This window comes from Meleagris gallopavo, chromosome 1 (genome assembly GCF_905368555.1).
Source record: "Meleagris gallopavo chromosome 1, MGAL_WU_HG_1.1, whole genome shotgun sequence".
NCBI lineage: Eukaryota > Metazoa > Chordata > Aves > Galliformes > Phasianidae > Meleagris > Meleagris gallopavo.
The window spans coordinates 167054634-167078090 of record NC_139404.1 but is presented as its reverse complement, the minus strand read 5'-3'; the positions used below and the strand labels follow the sequence as shown (position 1 = coordinate 167078090).

Below are 23457 nucleotides of genomic sequence, written 5' to 3'. Positions count from 1 at the left end.
ATCAAAAGAGATGCAAGTCGAGACGATCAGTGTGAGAGAGATAGCAGCATCTGAGCTATCTCATCCAAGTCAGCAATGAGTTACAGACATTGGCAGTACACTGTGTTATGCAATAATTGTTTCTATTCTTAAAACAAACAAAAAACTCTCTGAATATCACTGTTTGCCCCGGTTGATCTGTTTAGTGCTTTTCTAAAGTTTCCAGTCTATCATAACTTTTCCAAGACGGATATAAGGTTTCATATCCCCTTTCCTTTTGGAAAAAACCACAATGAGAGACGAGTGGTTTTGTTATTGTTTGCTTTTATGAGAAGGCAAACAAGGGAACAGAAAAAGAACAGAACTAAGTAGCACTCACTAGATTATTAAGTGAATTCTGCTTCATATAGAGCACTTTTATCTGTTTCAGTCCATTGTAAAGCTCAGGCACAGTATAAACCAACTGCAATTACCCTGAGGCATTTAAGGACTTGCTGCACGTGTTAATAATTAGTGATAACATCAAGAAACCTAAACCCACGTGAATAAAAAAACTCTACTGGATGCTGTGTACCAGTACTTACTTCAAAAAAATGGGTTTTCTATATGATAAGCAGATCTTTTTCTACAGTTCTAAATAGGATCAGAGTTCTGTTTACGTAGCCTCACCTTCTCACCATCTCCTAGCAATGTCAGGAAAGGCAGCTATCCTCAACAGATTATTTGTTTGTGGGGACAAAAAGATGAGCAGAAAAGAGACACGTGTAGGCACTGCTGTTTCTGTAGCAAAAGGAAAATTGTCAATGTGTTTGGGTATTCTGTAGCAATCCCCCTTCTGGCTCTTTTAGAACTTTCCACTAAGGCTTGACTACACTTTTCCACATATCTTATTTATGCTTTGACCTTGCAGCTTGATTCTGCACAAGCTACCCAGCAGTGTCTTCCCAAGGCCAGCGGCAGCAGTCACAGCAGCATAGCATGCAGGAACTTGGCAGGGAACATCTTTCTACCCCTGGCCTCCTGCTGTGCCTTCTCTGCCTCGTATTTCAGGGCAGAATTTCTTCAGCACCGCTGATTCCTTCCCATAGCAACCCTTCTGGATTTGACTCCTTCGTTGCTGAAATTATGATTACTTTTTAATGTATTCTTTCTTGTAAGCTGGCCATCCCCAAACACAGGCTGATGCTTCTTGCAGGCCCTGTCCTGCTGCTCCACGGCTCCCATCAGTCAGCTCCATCAGAGGGTGGTGACGCATTGGAACAGGTTGCCCAAGGAGGTTGTGGATGCCCCATCCCTGGAGGCATTCAAGGCCAGGCTGGATGTGGCTCTGGGCAGCCTGGTCTGGTGGTTGGTGACCCTGCACATAGCAGGGGGGTTGAAATGAGATGATCATTGTGGTCCTTTTCAACCCAGGCCATTCTATGATTCTATGATTCTGTCTGCTGTCACAAGCCCCCACTGCTCCGTGACCCTGAGCACGGCCAGGAAAATAAGGAAACCTGAAGCAGTAGCAACCATTTCCTGGTAAGAGCCTCGTCAAACAACAGCAGCTCTCTTGGGAGAACAGCTCTGCACTCTTCCCTTTCCTGCATCCTCCCCCACAGCTGTGTCCCGTCCTTGAGCTGCAGCTATAAACACACAGCTGTAAAGACAGAAAACGTCAGTGCTGAGCTAAAGCGGAGCGTGAACGCTGACTAAAAGCCCCCGAAAACCTCCAACCCCGCCCCAACAGCTCGCTGTCCCTCACAGCGTCGGGAAGGAAAACCAGACGGAGGTCACGTGTTCCACCCCTTGGAAGCAAAGCACCAATAGGCGACGGTGACGACGGTCACATGACGGCAGGCGCGAACAGTCAAGCGGGAAGGGGGGGAGGGTAAGGGGGCGTGTCACGTGACGTGTCGCCCTCCGTCCTCCTCTGGTCGCCGTCACGTGCGCGGTGCCGCCGCAACGGTCTTAACGGTCGTAACGGGCGCGGTGTGTGGAGGTGCTTTGGAGGGAGCAGCTCCGGAGGATGCGGCAGCGGCCGGGTGAGGAGCGTGAGGCGTTCTGCGGCCCGGCCGGCTCTTCCCACCCGCCTCTCTTCCGTCAGAGCGCTGTGAGGCTGCGGCTGTCACACAACGCTGCCCGGCGCCCCGCGAGCGTCTTCCTGGTTTTCTTAGGGTTTTTGTGTCTTCGCGTTCAGGACCTTCTGCTCATCCTTCCCTTTGTTGCCCGTTTCCTCAAGGCACAGGTCGAGCACGTTGGAAGAGTGAGGCTCTGAAGGTTGTTTTCCTCGCTGGTCTCTGTATCAGTAATCAGTCTCTTTTAGGTCTCGAGTCTCTTGTTTGGTAATCTGTAATGCTTTTTTTTAAATGGAGGCAGTTGGAGTGGTCTCTTTGGGAAAGCATCCTGCAGGCTGCTGACAGGAGGTAAGGTGGGCTCTCTGGTTTGGAGCTTAGGCTGTTTGAGAGAGCCTTTGGGGCAGAGAGGTGCTTAGAAAAGCAGCTTTTGGGAGGGAGAACTAATCTTTGCAGCCTTACTCCGTGGGGCCTTGGGGCATTCTTATTTCTTTATGCATCTTGCTGGAATATAGATGGGTTTTCCAGGGTGTCTTGTCTAGAGTGAATGGTTTCAGTGAGTTATGCTAATGACTCAGCTTCTTATTGAAAATAAAAAGGAAAATGCATGTTGTGACTGGGGCTGTAGCCTTGTTATGGTGGTTGAGCTGACACGGTCATTCTAGTAAGGGTTTCTCTGTGTGGTTAAAACGGCTTTGTGTTCAATGGTGTCTATGTACATGCTGGTTTTTGCTTGCATCTCTTTTAGCCAGCTACTGAACCAGGAGGACTGCTTGCCAGATTTTAGTCTTTTCCTGCACTGCTCTTAAAAAGGCATCCAAAAATAAGTCATCTGCACGCAGAGGTTTGAGCATATTGTCACAGGCATCCTGTCTTATATAAGGTCTGAGGAAGGTAATGAGTTATGACATGTGATTTCAGGGATGTGACATTCTCTTTGCCACCAAAAAAAGATGTTGCAATAAAGTCACTTAGTTTGCGTGTCTTGTCGGTGTCAGTAGCATGCATTGTTTCCCTCTTCTCAGCACTGAAACTTGAGATTAAAAACCAAACCAAACGAGAGAAGGTGCTGGGAAGATCACCCTCCTGTCTAGGAAACCACTGTGTCTAGGGTTTGGCTGTTCTTTGATTGAGGAGTACTTAAAAGAGGATCAAGTTTGCCAATCGTTTCTTTTTTCTGAAACTGGATATTCCAGGTTTTGTATTCTCACTGCTGGTTGATTTCCCAGTAGGGGAAGTGAAGGCCTCAGCCTGCTGTTTTTCTGTGCAGGAATAAGAATAAGCTGCAGTGTGGGAGCCTGAGGAAAAAGTGACACAAACACACAACTGTTCTTAGATAATCTTTACAGGGGGATAATCTCTGAAGAGTTAACTACAGTTTTTTGTTCTGTTGACAAAGGGTACTGTTTTCCCAGTAGGATATTGTATTATTGTTCTGTCTGGCATGGGTTTGTTCAGCTGAACTGTAAACTCCATAAAATTTTATCTAAAAGCATTTTAAACAATTCTGTAAGCGTTGTTTTCTGGGGCTTTGTCGTTTTGTTGTTTTTGTTAGACAGGGATTCACGTATGCATGCTGTGTATCGCTCAGAATCAGCCTGCTCGTTGTTTCTGTAGAAAGCAGGCTAGGGAGATGTTGAATGCATAGGCAGCAGTTCAGTACAGAATATTTAAAGCGCTTCTATCTCTGAAAGCACAGGGCTTGTCTTGTTGTGAACAGCTCTAGGAATTTTTTTTCCCCTAATGCTGATGGTGCCTTTTGAGTTTTGTTTCTTTTCAGCACAGTATGAGGCCAGTTTGGTTTCCTTTTTGACAAGTCATCCTTTCTTGCTTATTTTTGGCATCCCTGAAATTTAAACAATCATCTTTGTTTCCATTCCTGTTTGGCTGCTGATACTGTTGGATAATCTCAAAGATGTCAAAGTAGTTAGAAGAGGCATGGCTGATATAAGCCCCTCTCCTGGTTGGTTCTGCAGTGTCGGAATACTAACATGGCATAAAGCAGCATGGTTGGTGTGTTGTTGTTTATCATGGGGTCACGAGGCAGAAATAAACAGTTAAGAGGAGTGGGACGCAGTGTTTTGCAAAGCGATATCTACCAGAGCACCAAGTTTAAGATTATGCCTTTTGTACTTACAAGGATTTCATAGAATCATGGAATGGCTTGGGTTGGAAGGGACCCCGAGGATCATCACGTTCCAACCCTCCTGCCACAAGCAGGGCCACCAACCCCCAGATCTGGTACTAGACTAGGATTTCTCATATTCTTTTCTTAGAAACATAGGCATTAAATGTAGAAATTGATGTATACATGACAGGTATTTCTGGGAACTGCTGCTGTGTTGCATACAGAATCTAAGCAATGGTTTGTTAGCTGATCTATGGAGACTTAAATTCCAGTACGTTCGCTACTGCGTTGCACTTAAGAACTTCCCATTAAGGTGCAGGTTTTGAGAGGTGTGTATTGTAGTGGGGTCCAGGCCTCTGCGATTATCAGCACAGGTAAACTTAGCTCTTTGCTCATGTTGTACAGGAAGGTGAGTGAAGGACGCTGTGTCCCTCTGTGCCACTGCTTGCAGTGACATGTCTGAGGTCTTCTGGATCAGCCTTTCATTGCAAGATGTGCCCGGAAGAAACTCTGCATGTGCCTCTTGCTCCTCATATTCAGCTAGCTCTGGGGCTGAAATGAATTCTGGGTTGTCATTGGAGAGAGCCTGGTATGCAACGCATATGTAGCGTAGTCTCTTGGTAGTGTCCAAGGACTCTTACTGGAAAGCTAGGAAAGTGGCTAAGGTTGTTAGGGAATCTGTCTTTAGGTGTGGGGAAAAATAATGCCTATGCCTAAGTTGGGCATTTCTGTGGGAAATGGCAGATAAATAGTTAAGAAAAAATCTTTTTCATGGCAAGTTTGCGTTAAGTAGGGTAAATTAAGTAGGTGAAGTCAAGAATGGACTGAGTTGGAACTTGGTCTTCTCAAAAGAGCTGAGACTTTTTTTTTTTTTAACAGTTTTTAAACATTCTGCATTGCAGCGTTCACTGCTGGTCTTAAATAGCACTTCTTCTGAAACTTTGCCTTGCAAACTTTGCCTCACAGTTTTGAGAACCAAGCATCAGAAGCTAGAGTATCTGAAGCAAATAAAGGAGAGAACTAGGTATCAAGGAATTCCATGGAACTCTCCAATGAAAGCTTTTTGGATCTCATGAGACTTGCTGATGACTGTGGGAATGAATCATAGATGGACAGTGGCAGAATTCTTCCAGGTGTAAGCAATGGTATAATTTTTATGGGCAGGATTAAAGGCCTAAATGAGCTCTGTAGGTTTTGTTGGCTGGCAGCTTTGTTCTTAGACTGGTGCTATTATCCTTGGGAAACTGGGAAGAAGCAGCATAGTGTAAGGACATATTATATACGTGTGTATTCACTGACAGGTAGCATCTGTTATCCAGGCAGCTGTTTCCAGCTTGTTTCCAACTAAGAAATGATGACAATTTCACTTAATCAGCTTTTCCTCCCATATGTTTCACTATTTAACTATACAAACCAGCAAGTTTGTCTTGTGGAATGGTGGCTGTTTAGTAGTACTGGATACAGCTTGCTTATATACCCTGTTGAGTAAAGACCACTCTTCTAGTGTCCTACCCCACTCATTTGCTGTCTGTTCACCTTAATACATAGAAATATAATTAAATACTTCCTATAGGACAGAATGTTATACTCTCATATAACATTAGCACATATTTTTTTCTCATTTAAAGGAAATGATTTTACTACCTGTTGATAAAAGGATAAAATACACCTTGAGATAAGATTTTAATTCTGCCATTGTCATCTCGCTTGCAGTAAGTTCATGAGACACAGTAACATCATGGTGGATGTGGGAAAGTGGCCAATATTTACCTTGCTGTCACCTCAAGAAATAGCATCTATTCGGAAAGCGTGTGTGTTTGGTACATCAGCCAATGAAGCCATATACACGACACACAACGATGAGGTAAGGCTTTACTACAGTGGAGCAGATTTTGCATGCCTGGTAGATTATGATTTCTTTTCTTCTTCCACATCTTATAGAACTTGTAGGACTGAGTTCCCGGAAATAGAGCTGTAGCTGAGAGAATATGCTTTTACATGACAACCCTGTCTTCCACTTTTGTGATTGTATACTTTTTATAGTGCAGTTCCTGCAAATGAGAAGCCTAGCTTCCTAACCTACACGGGTCCGAAGCATTCAGATTCATTAGTTAACTTCCTGAGTGCCCCAGTGCTGACATTCGAGTTTAACTTCTGTGAGTGAAGTCTTTCACTCTCAAAAGTCCATGGCAGAGCTCTGCCCTGGCTTCATGAAGACCTGGATATCACCAAATCTGTGTGCACCTCAGTGTAAGTCACTTGAAATCAGTCTTCCTCTGTTTTTCAGGTGTTTGTTTTTGGACTGAATTGCAGCAATTGTTTGGGAACTGGAGATAGTCAGAGCACAATAGTACCAAAGAAATTAGAAGCCTTGTGTGGGAAGAAGATTTCCAGTCTCAGTTATGGAAGTGGACCACACGTTCTACTTTGCACCGAAGGTAGGAAACGAATGTTAAATATAGAAGGATAAGTTACCGATTTAAGTTCTGCTTATATTTAACAAGAGTGGATTAGAGGACAGTTGTATGAATCTGTTAATTGGATGCTAATGCATTATTATGTGTATGCTAGAGGGTCTTCATTGATCTTAAGTGGAACCAAATATATTCAGTAATACGTTTCCCTTGCATCTCCAGTACATGGTAACTGCAGAGTTTTATGATATCAGTTGTGGCTTACTTGGTTTTACCTGTGTGCTTTCACCTATTTCCACTGTAATCTAGAGGTCGTACCATGTTATATCCAGTGGTTGTACACAACACGCATAATCTGTCAGCATCCAAAGGAATGTTGTACTAGTTTCAGTACTTTTTAATCTCTTTGTACTGTCTTGTTGGCACTTCTCCACTCCTTAAAATTCTATCTTCATTTCCTCAGAATTTGTGGTAATTTAATCATATTCTTAAATATTTTTGCAGATGGAGAAGTGTATGCTTGGGGACATAATGGCTACAGCCAGCTTGGGAATGGTGCGACCAATCAGGGCGTTACTCCTGTTCAAGTCTGCACAAATCTGTTACTGAAGAAAGTGATTGAAGTAGCTTGTGGCTCTCATCATTCCATGGCGTTATCGTTTGATGGGGATGTAAGTTGAAACCTGTTCAAATCTCTTAATTCCTTCTTGAAGTGGGTGGTGTAGGTGACCTTGTAGTCTGCAGTGGTTACAACTCAACCTTTTCTTTTGCTGCCTCTACCTAATGTGTCCTTTACTTCAGAGCAGGCTTGAAAATAGCTTCCCCACTACTTCCTGCCTTTCCCCCCCACACTCTCCCCCAAAGAGAAGAAATAATAGGGTAATAAATGTTTGTCTTATGTTTGTTGTCAGTTTCACAAGGAGGACACCAGACAGCTATACCGCTTATGGAGGGAAGAATCTTTGTGATGTGCAAAACTGGAGACTATTTGCTTTGCAATTCTGATATTAAAGGTGTTTGTTGAGTTGGCACTAGTCAGCCTTCAGTCTGCTTCTTGCAGTCTTCGTGATTTCCACTGTTCTTATGAAAAGAATGTTGCTTTGTACATCTCTGCACACTTGTGTGTGTAGCTGCTGAGCGAGCATTTGGTTTACATGCCAAGTCTGCTTTATGCTATTTGTTTTTGTGGCTTGAGGCTATGTGTCACGGGAAACATGTCCAATTATTCTCCATTTAGTCAGATTTGACCAGTGTGAATGTGATTGGAACTGCATTTTACTGCATGGAAGAAAGCTCGAGTCAGCTCTGCTTAAAAAGAAACAAAACCACAAAAAGCACAAACCTTTCTAGCGATGAAAATGGAAACTGCAGCTCTTTCCATCCCAGTAATCTGAACACGTCTGAGTTATGGTTAATTATGGAGTCATAATGCTGCAGTTAATACAGAGGAGCTGAGGGTAGGAAAGAGACTGAGTTAATTTAAGTGGAATGCATTATATCTCTGAAAGGAGAGCCTGTGCTTAGAAAAGATCGTTGTGCTGTCATATTTGCTTGGATTAAATGATAAAATTTGATCTGTAATTCTCTTCCATGTGGAAAGGCAATAGTATTCATGTGTTAGCTTAACTGTTGGTGTCAGCTACTGTGTGGTAGCTGCCTGGGGTGACTGTGCTGTCTTTTGTAATAAACAGAACGTGTTTGAAATCTCAGTGGAAGAGGGGAAACTTCTTTGTATTTCCCATGGAGCTGATGTTTGCATCTGGCTAGCCATTGTGGCTAGTTAATGTACTATAAATACATTCCTAGTGTTCCTTGCTGTAGCTTAGTCTATTTGTGCTCTGAGGTTTTATCTGTTTCAGAATCAATTAAATCAAAATCAATGAAACATTTTAAGTGGAGTTTTAGTTACAGAAGGACTTGGCTGCAGGAAGCCTTATGGCTTGATCTGAAGTTTTCAGAGAGGCATTGGAGTTGGAAGTAACTCATGGAAATACTTGGAATAATTGATTTGTACTGTTGGTTCAGTGTGAGTTTAATGCATTGCACATAAAAATTGTGCAGAGATTTCTGTTAGATCAAAATATTCAGTAGGAATCAAAGATCCAAAAAATACAAGTAACTAAAAGCGAAAGATTAATGCTGTGATTTCTCTGCAAATTAGCCATGATGGATGAGTTGTGAGTTTTTGTTGCTTTGTTTTGTTGCTGTTGTTACTGATGTCTGACTCTTGGCTTGGTGAACTTGCTCTATTCCAGGTTAACTGGCACCTTAGGATGTGCAGATTTGACATAAGGTATCTCTGTCAGCATGCAGGTGGTTAGCATCTCTATAGTGAGTATTTCCAAGAGGACAAACTTGTGAACTGTCTGGTTTATCAGAGAGCTATCAAAAATAGTTCTATGCCAAGGGTGTAACTTCAGTAGTAAATACTGAACTGAATGTCTGAAGCTGTAAGTATTTTTATAGCAAACTACTCTCCTGTCTTTTGGATTTTCACGTGAAAGAAAACTTTTCTAATATATGTATATTTGCCATATATATATATATATGGCAAACTTGGAACTGTCAGAAGTGCTGCTTTTTGTTAATGCCACTGTGTAACAAGGTTATGTTACTTGAACAGGTGATCTGATAAAACCAGCTGCCTTGACAACTCCTGGAAGAGTGGAGAAGAGGAATGATTGTCTGGCTATAACCTAGGTTATTGTTCTCTCAAGAGTATTGAACAGGGGGGACTTCTGTGTGTCTGGGAATCAAATCACTTTCACTTGAATTCATGTTTTTCCGACATCGTGAAAGCATGAAGTCCATTCATTCTGTTCTTCTGATCTAACTTCTGCTTTAGGTAGAAGTACATTCCTTGTGCTGCCTGAAGTCAAATGCTCTGATTCTGTAGTAAAGAGCTGGAGAAGTGCTATGTTCTTATTTGTGATGTCAATTCTGTTGTTGTTTATTAACTGAAAACAGATGAAAATTATCTTAAGCATTTTAGCTAATTAAATAGGTTGGTTTACCTGATCCTGGCTATAGTAAGATTATTATTTATTACTGTTATTAAGTCTTAAACTACAATTTTCTGTGTTTTTTTTTTTTTAATGGACAGCTGTATGCTTGGGGCTATAACAACTGTGGTCAGGTTGGATCAGGATCTACAGCAAACCAGCCAACTCCTCGGAGAGTTTCAAACTGTTTGCAGGATAAAATGGTAGTTGGCATTGCTTGTGGTCAGACCTCCTCCATGGCTGTAGTGAACAACGGTGAGGTAAGCACTGCTGTGTTCATTCACCCTGTCAGTTACCCTGTCTTATGAGATTGAGGTCTGAGCATGGAATAAGCGCCGATACAAAGTGCTCAAGTTATAAATGGTCAAGTGTGATGTCTTCATGTAGATGTTCCATCTTATGGCAAAAACTGCCTTGAATTATGCCTTCATCCAGTCTGCATCTGCAGGAATGTGAACAGTTGTATTCAATATTTTCATCATTTCAGTAGCTTCTTGAACACGTGTCTTGATTAGACTTTTAAAAATATGCACAATTAAATGGTTAATCTTAGTGCAGAAAGACAGAGAATGATCCTAGTTCTTGAATGTATTGCTGAACTACCAGCTCCCCCCCAAAAAAAACCATACAAAAAAACAAAGGAAGAATTTGAACTTTTCCCTAACATTGTGCAACAGTCCCATTTCAAATAAGAAATTTACAATACTGACTTGCCTCTAAGTTTGAACTGTAACTTCAAATTTACTGTGTCTCACTGTGTAACGCTTTCTTGTGACAGGAGGGGCTGCAAAGGTCCTTGAGGTTGAGATGAGCTTCCTTCATCTGTCCACCATAACAAAACTAAGGCAAAATTTGAGCTAAGCTGGGGGCTTCATCTTAAATGAATCCATTAGATTAATCAAGAGGAAAGTATAGGAAAAGGAAATAGGAAAGTCAATTAAATCTATTAATACTTGCAGTAAACTAAAATCTGTGTCATTATAAAAGTTTTAGTATTTCAAAGAGATGTATTTTTGAACACAATAAAAGTGTCTTTAAGATGTAATACAGGACTGAAAAGCTGAATACAGTCAGCTGTACAGTGTATTTAGTATCTGTCATCCTTCCCTGCGTTCCTTTTGAAACAGTGTACAGATATCTTTTAATAAGATATCCTTTTTGGACTTGTGCTTGATATTAAATCTGAAGAAACTAAGAATGTATATTCTGCATTTCTAGGAGGCAGGCTTACTGCTGTTTTCCTTTTGCCTTTAGGTTTATGGCTGGGGTTACAATGGTAATGGTCAACTGGGTCTTGGAAACAATGGCAACCAACTAACGCCGTGCAGAGTGGCAGCATTACATGGTGTGTGTATACTCCAGGTATGTCTAATGTAGAAATAAGGAATGCATTCATGTTTCTAGCATCTGTTAAAACTGGATCTTTAGAGTCTTATTGCTGCTTCTGGATTTCACAGCTCTAATGCTGAATTTCCTTGGTTCCTACAAATTGCACTAGGCATATAAAAAGGGGTAGTCACTCCATAGAGTGCTTGCTTTTGTAAGTGTGAATGCTTTACGTTTGGCTAGTGTAGCTGAGTAAATTATGTTAAAGATAAAAGTGATATCGTTGTTACAAAGCTGTATGAGTGAACTGCACTGGGCAAATACAAAAAGGGAAACAAGGCAACGAATACGTTCCAATTAGATTCTATGCTGATATTCTAATTAGCCCTTCTATTGTGTTTTGTGCTAGCTTTAAGTACTGAGAAATAACACCTTTCATTAGGTTGAAGATGGGTAGATAAAGGAATGCCTGAGGTGTTTAACATCAGTTAGACTAAGGTAATGTGTGTGGTAATTTTGTTCTTGTTTCTTTTTTGTTTAGTAATAATGCTTATACATTTACTTACAGATTGCCTGTGGCTATGCACACACTCTAGCACTAACAGATGAGGGTTTGCTCTATGCCTGGGGAGCTAACACTTATGGGCAGCTGGGAACTGGCAATAAAAGTAACCAGCTAAGCCCGCTGCAGATCATGATGGAAAAAGAAAGGTAATCTTTCTGAAGCCGTTTCTGTGTTGATATATTTGGGCATGTGTTAGGTGGTCTCTAGTATTGGAAGCATGTGCATTTGGGGTTTCTATTCTATTTCTGTTGCCAATGTTGAAAGCATGGTAACTCTTCCTATAGACTGAATGCTTTTTGCTCTCTCTAAAGATTATTGAAAGTAAACATTTTATACTTTCCCAATGCTGAAAAAGAATGACCAATTGTTTGGCTTTTCTAAATGTGGTTCCTTTGATTAAAAAAAAAAAATTAGAGCTATGAAATCAATGAGCCAAACTTTTAAGCTGCGCCGAGGCCTACGTTAAAGGGGAGGGGATGCAGGCAGAAAGGAGTGACAAATGAGGGAAAATCAATTTTCTGAAAGAGCCTCTGAACAATGGTCAACTATGGAAACAGAACTCAATTTACAAGCTTGCTAGAGCTGTGGCTAAGTGCTCCTGCTTTTATCAGTGGTACCATTTAGCAATTTCTCAGATTTGTAAAGGATTGACCTTTGTCAGCACTCCTTCAGCACTCTTAGAATATTTGGGATGTAAGCCTTACAGCTCTTCTGCTGTTCACTTACAAACATGGACCTCACTCCCTTTCTCTGGACTCGTGTATATACCTGAAGATAGTCTTAATTTAGTTTGGAAACATTCTGGTCTATAACCCTTAACTTGTGTTATCTCTCATGTTATAATCTCCTTTTAACAAGGGAATACTCATGGCTGACTTTCCTCCATTTGCATTGGAGTGTAAAATATAGCTGAGGAAGATGTCTGAACAATCATTCTAAGAAGTCATTCCCATTTTTTTTTTTTCCTGTTTCTCACACTTTTCATTAAATGAAAAAGTGCACAGTGCTGGGATTATTTAAGGGCTTTAAAAACTTTGGAGGAGGGTTGGAATAAGGATAGAAGCCAACGCAGCAGAAACCACTGAGGTGAGGCTGGTTTGTCTGTGAAGGAACTGGTGTAGTGAAGCAAAGTGAAATATCTCACTTGGAGCTGTTAGAGCGAGTCCAGGGAAGCTACAAGGATGATCAGAGACTAGAGCACCTCTCTGCTGAAGAGAGGTTGAGGGGAAAAAGAAGCCAGTAAATGTTCAAGTTCTCTCTGGAATCTAAAGAAGAGCCAAGTCACTTGAACTCACTCATCTTGCTTGACTTGACTCCCTTGGAAACAGTACTTTAAGTGGGTGAGCTGTCATTTCCCATGAAGCATATTAATGCTTCTCCTGATCCTTTCATGTATATAACTCTTCTGTTACTTGCACATAAAGTTGCTGACAGTTCCTTGGATGGCATTTTATGTTATTTTAAAGAATTTTGCCCATATAGTTTGTAAGGATCCTTTAGACTGAAGCTTGTGTTAGCTTGGAGACAGTTTTGAAGATATAGTAGTTGAATTTTTGTAGGTATGCACTTACCATGTTGTAACATACGTTTACTACAAATGTATTGTTTTATACTAAGCAAGCATATCACCTATTACCAGTACATATACTGAAAGTTATTTCAGATCTTGGTCTTTAATGTTGAAAGAATTTTGTACCTAAAATGTATATGGCCTAAAAAGCTGACTTATCAAGAATATTGTTCTGTAAAGGAATAAACACTTGTAGATGCATGCTTTTAGACTGTTTGTTATACATTTATTTGTCTCAGTTGGTCTGTGTTGGATTTTTTTTTTCTTTCTTTCTTTTTAAAACAAGAAAAGCACAGAAACATAAAGTTCTCGGATGCATTTTTAACATGGGAGGAAAGCCAGGAAAGCATAGCTTTCAGCTTTGAGCTGAACCCTAGGACTTCCCCTGATATTTGTTTGTTGTTTGAACAGACATGCTGAAAATATCCTTGGCAGTCCTTTTAATGGAAGTGTGTTTCTTCTTGGATATCTAAATAGCAAGATGGGGATTCTGCAGGCAACGGGAGGAACAACACAGATGTGTGCATCAGTAGCACACTTAAGACTTTACTTAAAAGGCAGTGATAGCTCTTTAAGAATGGGGAGTTAAGTGTGTATTCACTTTCAACAGACGATGCTTCATTTGAGCAGGAACTTGTTCCAAACTGAGTTTCAGCATTAAGGGAAGGAAATTAGGGTGGTGAGGCATTGGTACAGGTTGTCTGGATGTGGTGGATGCTCCATCTCTGCAGACACCCAAGGTCAGGCAGGAGGGGCTCTGAGCACCTGATGGAGCTGTAGGTGTCCCTGTTCATTGTAGGGCAGTTGGACCAGATGGCCTTAAGGGTCCCTTCCAACTCAAATGATTCTGTAATTCTATGAAAATAACAGCAAAATAGGAAGCCAGAAACACAGGCAGTAGGTCAGATCTCTGTTTACGTAAGGGAGGTGGGGGGTGAGGATTAAAAGAGGGACAGAAGTGTTTCTTGAAGGAAAAGCTTATTGAAAAATACATAGGATCTTAATTTGAGAGAATTTTCATGTCTGCTTTGAAAGTTCTGTAAAGTGCTCTATAATATGATAGTAATATTATAACTTCCTGGACTGTTCACTGTCTGTAGGTTTGCAAGTTCCATAAGCATTTATCATTGAGAATAAGTATCTGGTGTGCATTGCTTTTAAAGGTGAGGGTGGGAAATATTGTTTTTCTTCATCTCCTTTCTGATTATGGAAGAGATGGAGAAACATCCAATAAAACTGACAGCATCAAAGCAATGTCTGATTACAATAAAATCTACAAGTAATCTGAAAACATCAGTGGAGCTCTTAAATAATTATCCGTTCAGGCAGGATCATTCTGGTGCAGGGCAAAGAAGTGCAGGAATATCAGTACATATCTTACTCAGCTTTTATTTTGGTGCAGCGCTTAGAAGGTCACTCAGTTCCATACCTTGAAGTATCTTACAAGGTTTCTTCTGTTTGCAGGGTTGTGGAGATTGCAGCCTGCCACTCTGCTCACACTTCGGCTGCCAAGACGCAGAGCGGCCAGGTGTACATGTGGGGCCAGTGCCGCGGCCAGTCTGTGGTCCTTCCCCACCTCACTCACTTTGCCTGCACTGACGATGTGTTTGCTTGCTTTGCTACCCCTGCTGTTATGTGGCGTCTTCTCTCAGTAGGTGAGAACAAACTCTGAGATGGCAGCCGGTGTTCGAAAAGCCAAATGGTGTTGATTGAAATCTTCTTAGGAAATTTGGTTCTGTGTTATAACCTCTGTGCACACCTGTGGTTATTACTGCAGTTACCACTTCTTCTGGTTCAGGATGGTTCTTGCTTTAAGGAGAACTCTCGATTTAAAACTAGTTCTCTGTAGGGGGTGGTGGTGGTGTTTCTTTATTTCTCTTCCATCCTTCTACTGAAGGGAACAGTCTACTTCAGCCAAGGATCCAGAATGGGGTTAACAAGATTGTTTGCCAATAAACATCCAGAAAGAGCCCCGTTTACACTGTGAAAATTGTGCATTTTGTATGTTTGAGCTTCAGCTCAGGACAGGGAATGGCTCCTGGATCAGTAAGCATTACTTATCTCTCTTAAAACTCTCTCTACTCAGAAGATTGCTCCTGACTTTTGTCTCTAATGACTTTGAATTGTATGCATTGTCTTTAGCTTTTCCTCCTTCATATTTACTCTTCTGGCGTGAATGGAAAGAGCAAATCTCTTACGTTTCATGCTAGGAAAGCAAGAGTAATCTTTTCTCCAGACTTGTACTTCTACCTTTGCACATCACACATTATATTTTTCTTATCTGTAGACAGCCCTGTAAATGTTTAAAAGTCCCTCTCCCAACCTGGCTTCTCCACAATAACTTCTCATTTAGCACATTTTTGCATTTTCAGTGGTCTGAATAACAGCATCTCATCTATAGAGGAAACTAAACAAGCTTACCAGAGACAGAAGATCAGCTCGGGTTGATCAATCTCTGGGCAAATCCGAGTCTTGTTTTATCCCACTTCCTCACTCTAATCCTATGAACTATTGTTACTCTTGCCCTTTGCAGAGGTCTGGTGGTTGTCCTGAACTGTTGCCTTTTCCTGGTAGTGAAGGCTCTAAATGGCACCTTCCTAGTTTCAATAACTTAAATTTTCAATTTTTATGAAGTATTTCCAGATTGAGTATGAAAGATATTTGGATATTTTTTCTGTATTTTAATTCTTAACCTAATATTCCCAATTACTTAATATTCACATCAAAACCAGTAATTTTCTGAGCATTTTTAATCTCTATCCTGCATATATGTTTCCTTCTCCGCCTGTTTTATTCATATAGGCTCTGGAAACTTTTTTCTTTTCTCAGCTTTTTCTTAGTGAGAGCTAACTATGCATAAAGATTATGTTCTACTTCCAGTTGTGATGGTTCTGCCAAAGAAATCAGTCAGTCACTCAGGATTGGCTGTACTGAAGTTCAAATCTGCAGCCTTTTTGAGGAATGGACTTAAGGTATTTGGGGTGAAAGTCCATCATCAGCATAGCTTAAACTAAGCTGGTGACCTAGGAAAAAATCACATGAGCAAATGAATGGGTATTGGAGTGTGGTTTATTTAGCCCCAGTGAGATGTCAGCTCTGTGTATGATCCATGCAGAGTAAACTACAAGAGTTTGGGTTTTTTTTGTGGCAGAAATATAACAAACTACTGTAATAGATGTTATACTTCATATATATATTTATGTGTGTGTGTGTGTGTGTGTGTGTGTGTGTGTGTGTGTGTGTGTGTGTGTGTGTATGTATATGTATGTGTGTGTGATATACTGTTACACATTTAAACTGTCCCTAATTATGAAAAGTAGTTAGCATGTGGATGATCTACACACAGTCCTGTGGAGACAAACTGCATCTTTTTGCAATGGAAGCATTTTTCTCCTTTCTTCTGTTTTCTCCTTCTTTGTACTTCTGAGATACTTAAAATAATGGGTTGAAGTTGGGTTATCTAAAAATTTAGAGTTCTTGCTTTACTCAGTCTTAGCCAGCTTGTGCTGCATATGTTGCTAGGATTTCTAGGGGTACAAAACAGGACCTCTCTGAGGTCACTGCAGTAGACCTTAGTATTAAGAACTGTAAAGAGCTGTGATCTCACAGCCTTAATCCCCTTCCAAAGCTCTCTATCCTTTAAAGTAGATACCGTATTCTCAGTACAGTCTCCCTTCTTGCAGCAGATCTCGTGTTGTCATAACTGACCAATAAACTGAGTATAACAACATCAACAATAGTTGATATTAGTGAGCTCTGGCAAAGACTCAAACAACCTGCAGGCTGTTGCTGTACACAATGTCTCTAGTGAGTTGTAGGTGGTGCAGGTTGGCCATAGATGAGTTTGCTGGCTGGTCTGTCTTGGTGTAATCCAGGTATGAATGCAGAGCAGAGCTGACCCAGCACTATTGCTAAGGTGCCAGAAGACTGCCAGTTTTACTGCTGATCTGTGCATGGAGAATGAGAAAGGAAGTTCTCCAGGTACTGGAGAATCTTGGTGCTGGGTAATGAGCTGGAATGGGGACTGCTGACCATTGCTGTGTGCACCTCGTGGAGCAGTCCTTGCTCCAGAATGGCGTAATAGATTCATTCATTTGAGCCCTGCTACTGACCTATTTTCCTTGATATTCAGTTACTTCAGTGGCTAGCTTCAATTACAGTGATGTATGTGTTCTGTATAAGGTGCTTACACATGCTTTCTTTGTTTAAAAATTGTTTCTGCAGAGCAAGAAGATTTCTTAACAGTAGCAGAGTCTTTGAAGAAGGAATTTGACAGCCCAGAAACCTCAGACCTAAAGTTCCGAGTGGATGGAAAGTACATCCATGTTCATAAAGCTGTTCTAAAAATCAGGTAGTGGTTGTATTTCACAGCTCCTATTTAAACAAGAAAACCTTTTAGTGTTGCCTCTAAGGGAAGGGGGGAAATAGGAGGGGGTGACACCTTAAATCTGCAGTATATACTATCTGTATATCTATAATCACTTTAAATGAAATGATTGTAGAAGGCATTGAATCAAAACTCTGCCTTAAAACAGTCCATACCCATAGTTTTCATTAAGTCTATTTGTTGTTACCAGAAAAATATATTTTGTTAAGCTAGTCTGATTGCAATGTATACTGAAATGTTTCTGTAGCATAGGTTGAATTGGTTTTGTCTCGATGCATAACAATGTACACCTTATTAGGAAACAAAATCTGGACCATTGACTGATAAGGTACAGTAACATATACGTAACTGTGGTAGAGGGCACCAAATATATACTTCAGAGAGGCTGGAATGTTTTATTCATTTGTTCATACAATAGTGTTCCAGATGGTGTCTTTGTCTCTTAGGTGTGAACACTTCAGAACCATGTTTCAGTCCTACTGGAATGAGGATATGAAGGAAGTGATAGAAGTAGACCAGTTTTCTTACCCTGTGTATCGTGCCTTTCTCGAGTACTTGTATACAGACAGTGTGGACCTTCCTCCTGAAGATGCAATAGGTATTGTTGTGGTCCAGTTCTGTTAGACAGCAGCATCCAGAGAAACTGAGAAAGGGCACGAAGAAGAAATGTATTAATATAGGCTTCTAGTCCTAGGATGCATTTTTCTCTGGTGATTGCTTCTGCTGCCTTTAAACAACCACCGTAGCAAATTTGCTACAGCAGAAGTAATGCGTGAAATACTTGCACACCTTACTGAATGTAACACAGATAATACAAAAGGATTTGTCTAGATGTAATAATGGAAACTTGGGTAGCAAAGCTAAGAACAAACTGTGATTCAAGCCTAGATTTTTACAGTGGTACACTTATGTTGTGCTGGTTTTGCAACAGCTCTGCTATCAAGCATTTAGGTATGTGAATCAGTGGGACAGCTCACCTATTTATTGAGATGAGTAGGATTGTAGCATGTGGATAATAAAAGGCCTTTTATCCTATCTGATGGTAAAATACTCTTAGAGTATGACCTATTTGCAAGAAGTGTGTTATAGCCATATGGCACTGCAGACAGAATGCAGATGCAGCCTGCACCACGGGAGAGTAAATTTATAGAATCAGAACGGCCTGGGTTGTAAAGGACCACAATGATCATCTTGTTTCACCCCCTGCTATGTGCAGGGTTGCCAAGCACCAGACCAGGCTGCCCAGAGCCACATCCAGCCTGGCCTTGAATGCCTCCAGGGATGGGGCATCCACAACCTCCTTGGGCAACCTTGGGAAATTGCTGAAAGGGCAGAAATAATTGCATGTGACTAATATGATGGCATTTTAATTGCAGGGCTTTTGGACTTGGCTACTTCATACTGTGAAAATAGACTGAAAAAACTGTGTCAGCACATTATCAAGAGAGGGATTACTGTGGAAAATGCATTTTCATTGCTATCTGCTGCTGTCAGATATGATGCAGAGGTAAACTTCCAAAGTTCAGTCTCTTAAATAGGTGGCTCCTTTCTGACCTAAACTGTGGAGGAAAGCAGTCAGTCGTGTTTTCATATAAGCTAGCTCTAAATGCCAGATAGCACTATCTGCCACTTCCAGGATTTGAGAATGTTGCCTTTGGAATTAAGAGCTTCATTGCAAATATTGTTTTTATATATTTTTTTTTTTTGGATATGACTTGGCGGAGAGGAGGGGTGCAGGGAAGGTGAACTTATACACAGGTATCTAAAGATGACTGAAGTTGCAGGTAGAGAATTGGTATCTGTCAGTGTTTGCACTGCTTAGCTCATGGTGAAAGTCTAGAACACTATGTCAGTTTTCATGAATTATTATTTCTGTGGGAGGGAAAAAAGCCACGAAAAAACAGAAGGTAAAGACTAGCTCTCAAACAAGGGAGAGGCTTGAAAACAAAGCAAAAATTACATTATGGAAAGAAACTCTTGTAAGCCTCAAGTTATCCATCTTGTAAGGTTGTGGGTTACACGTGATATCATGTGGTGGTAGGATCTGAGTGGTTTATTTTCTGAATTACTTTAACTGTAGTCAAATACGCTTTCTTTAAATTATGCTTATGAAATGGCAAGATTACAGCTGCTTTATGAACAAATTAATTTTGAAGACTGAGGAACAGCATGTGAAAAAGGAGGAAGGCCAGTAAAACATCCTGCAGAATGATTGCATTAGTAGATCACTGGCACGCAGCTTTGTCATGTAATCAGGAAGTATCCCTGGGCTTTCTTCAGTCCTTTGTGCTCAAAATAGGATCCGTGCATCATATTTGCAGTTTAGTTTGTTTTTTAACCTGCTATTTATAAAGAATTGGTTCTCAGTAAGTGAATTCTGTGCTTTTTCTTGCACTTGATAGCTGTCAGTAGGCATGAAGTGCCCTAACGCAGCTACTTCAAAGACTTACTTCAGAGCCTTGTGGTGCATTGCTAGTTTGATGTACCTTAGTACATCTTGGGGCTGCCTTCCAGTCTGAATTATGGCTTCAGCTCTGTGGTGATTAAAGATTGTGTCAGTGCAAGTCATGGAAAACAGGAAGCTTTCTGTACTTTAGCCTTAGAAGGTTGGTTGTGGAATGGGTGCTCAGAGTGATTGATTCTGCCTGTAAGGGGAAGCTGGAAGTAAAGTGAAAGCTGGTCCAAACGCTACATCAAGGAGATAACAGGCAATACTGAAGGACTGCCTTGTTTGCTTAAAACAATAATTAAAGATGTGTAGTAACAGTAGATCAGAGTTTGAAATTGCTTGGGTGAGGTAGTTCATTCAAGGGTCTGCGTGTCTGGAAGACAGCAGGTAAAAGGACTTCATTAATTTAAAATACTTTTAGGACATGAAACTCCCCTATGCTTTTGGGACTGAGTGACTAGATGAAGTGGCTAGAACTAGTTCAGGTCTTCCTTCTAGTTGTAAGGTTAAAACTAATCATTGGATGTACTTGTGGCTTTTTTCACTTAAATCTGTATTAAATACAGCTTGCTGGGAGTGCATCCATTCACAAATGAAATTCAGACTTTTTGATACAGAGTTTTGAATTTTCTGAAGTTTCTTAATAGTGAAAGAATACTGTTTGTTGTACACTTTATTGCATTGACTTGGTTTATTAATTTTTAATAAAGCAGTGCAAAATACTGTGATGTGTATGATGTAATTTTGTTTGAAATGCTGGTTAATTCTGTTCTTAAAAAAAAAAAAAAAACAACCAAGCCTCAGTGTTCAGTTCTAATAAGCTTGTCTTTTTTCATTGCACAGATGCCATACAAGTCAAGATCTGCAGCTTCAGAAAGCCTGGTGCTAGGCCAGGACACATTTCTGTATTACTGTTGTGTCAAGAACTCGCTGGCACACAGTTGCTCTAGTTGTCACTATTGACCTTAAGTGAAAATCTGAATAATAACCAGTCTGTCATACCCATGGTGGCTTAAAGAGCTGTGCACACTTGCTGTGCCTTGCTGCAGCACTCAGTCTGCTGAGCTAAGGAGGAGGGGTGTGTTCTCATGTAGAAAGCACAGTTCCATAAGTTGGTGAAGCACTGAAGGACGTGGAACAGAATGGGGAGCTGCTGTTCTGGAAGGGCTGTGGCATATTCCTTACAGCAGCTTTGCTCTGCACCACAAGGAATTGATTTCCTTCCTCCTCAAAGGAGAGCTGGAAACTAACAGTCTGAGTGGGAAACATTCTGTGGTCAGCATCACATTGTCAATTGCTGTCTTTTGTTTTTTAGACATCCTTTCTCTCTGACATCACCTGGGTGCAATGGGAGGCTTTTCAAATCCTTAAATGGAAGGCTCTTCCAAGTAGTCTCAAATATCCAGAGCAAACTTTCTGCAAGAAATGCTGTATTGTGCCACAGTGCATCTTTTTATTTTTATTTGGGTCATCTGTGAAACACTGTGTAACCTGGGTCTGTTTCTAATGAGCACAAGGTCTTCTGCCTAAACTCTGCTTTAATGTTGTCTGGTATACAGTTGCATTGAGCCTGGTGATGTGCAGCTTGAAGGCTTCATACAATTAAGCAGGAAGTTGAGCAGCCTTACACATCACATAGATCTGAGTTCATATTATGGAATGAAAGAGCTGAATTGTCTTCATCCACAGTCTTGGTTATGTTTTGCTATCCCAGCAATTCCTGTTGTTTGTATTGGGTTTTAACAGGTGTCAGTAAACGTAAATGAGACAGTTCATATGAGGAGAGTTTAAAAGATACAAAAAAAAATCAGCTATTCTGAGGAATGTGACTGCAGCTGTATAGGGAAAACCAAACTATGGCTGTTTTGTCCCCATAGCTGTGTTAGTGAGGGTAGAATCATTTTCTGCCATGTTCATGTAGGGATGCTGGGAGGAGGGAGGAAAAGGTTGAAAGGTGCTGGATTAGTTTGTCTGGTTCTCTGCAGAAGTAAAGCTTAGAAAGGCATTTGTGCCCTACTGAATGTAAGCTTCTGTAATGGAAGAAAGATAACGAGACTTTCTTTTTTTTTCTCTTTAGGACTTGGAGGATTTCTGCTTTAAATTCTGTGTTAACCACTTGACCGAAGTGACACAAACTACAGCATTTTGGCAAATGGACGGTCCCCTGCTGAAGGAATTCATTGCTAAAGCCAGTAAATGTGGAGCCTTTAAGAACTGAATTGAGGCTGTAAGTGACGGGCGTCTGTAGGATGCTTTGCAGATGTCACAGGTTGGTGTAACCACGCGGGTAGAAGCGTTACCTGGTGTCTTGCAGCAGAAGCTGTGCAAAGCCACAGCAAAATGTTCTCTGTGCTCACGATTGAACTGCTGTAGAACTGTCAAGCAGTGTACTTGCATTTAGCAGATCTGGATGGAGGAACTAGCACCACAGCTCCTCACAAAGGAAAGAGTAAAGACTGCAGCATCCAAGAGACACCGGGTGATGTTAAGGACTTTTAGACTAGGAAATCCTGTTTCTAGCATTGCCTGTTAATATTTTAAACTTACTGTTCAAGGGCTCAGAGCCCCTGAATGAAGTCACTTAAATCATTAGCTCTCTGGCTGTAAAGAGCCAAAGGGCATGGATATCTTTTATTGCAGTTGCATGATGTGAATGAAATTGCTGGTTGCTGCGTGCAATTAACAAGCGTATTCGGTGCTTAGAGAAGTGTGCAGAAACAATGCATCCTCAAAGCTTGCAGAAGTAACTGACAAAAGTAACTCAGCAGAGAGGGGCTGCTAGCAGATCTAGTTAGAAGCCAAATTCTATATTTGGGTATAACTCAGTTGTAATGTATACTTTCTGTAATCTGCTTAAGTAATATTTATGAGAGTTAACGGGAAGATTTCCCACTTTGACTTCAGTTAATTGGTTCCCCTGATGGAAAAAGAATACGCTGTTCTGAAAGCATTTGTTTCATTTTTTTTTTCCATTAAGTATTGTATAAATTTAAACTACATGCAATAAAATTCTCTTTTTAAATAACTCTTTACAAGCAAACTTCTTGGAAGAAAACATCAAGCTTTGTGTTATGTGTTACACCTAAGTTGATTTATTAAAAAAACAGAAAAAAAACAACCAAAAAACCTCACAGACAATGTGTTGCTGAATCTTACTGACCTGACTGTGCTTGACGTGTACCTGTGACCTCCATTTCAGAAAGCTTGAAGCTTGTCTGTAGGTACCAGCACAGTACCTGGTGATTGTGGTCCATGTTGCTGATGAGTCCAGATGGGAAACACTGATGCTGTAACTTCACAGTGGCCACGTGCCACCTACTGTTTGTACTGTGTGCAATAAGGATGTTACTCTGCTGTCTCCAGATAAAGGGTGGAAAAGTTTAAATTTGAAGTTTAGATTGACTTTTTGGGGTAAACCTTTGCTCAGTATTGCAGAGCCAATGATTTCACAGTGTTGTAGAGACCAGGGATCTTCTACAGTATGAAGAGGAAGAGTTCAGTGTAGGATTGTGTGGAAAAAAAACACTTCCATGTATGTCAAAAGCAGTGTTAATGCACAGCTTGTTCTAGACTGCAAACT

At 40.8% G+C, this 23457-nt stretch overlaps 1 protein-coding gene across 5 annotated transcripts; it reads left to right on the top strand.

Annotated features, from left to right (window-relative positions):
- Positions 1–1847: 1847 nt before the first annotated feature.
- RCBTB1 (RCC1 and BTB domain containing protein 1) lies at positions 1848–22902 on the top strand. Of its 5 annotated transcripts, none has more exons than XM_003203358.5 (12): positions 1848–2006; positions 5878–6028; positions 6452–6602; positions 7083–7249; positions 9682–9840; positions 10835–10942; positions 11475–11617; positions 14506–14696; positions 17266–17392; positions 17875–18026; positions 18805–18935; positions 21955–22902. In XM_003203358.5, the coding sequence occupies exons 2-12, from the start codon at positions 5885–5887 to the stop codon at positions 22093–22095; spliced, it is 1614 nt and encodes a 537-aa protein (XP_003203406.1). In that variant the 5' UTR covers positions 1848–2006; positions 5878–5884; the 3' UTR covers positions 22096–22902. The 5 variants fall into 5 exon arrangements, with proteins under 5 accessions (XP_003203406.1, XP_010727105.1, XP_085072002.1 ...); XM_010728803.3 differs by lacking the exon at positions 1848–2006 and adding an exon at positions 2021–2241; XM_010728801.4 differs by lacking the exon at positions 1848–2006 and adding an exon at positions 2251–2387.
- The last annotated feature ends 555 nt before the right edge of the window (positions 22903–23457 follow it).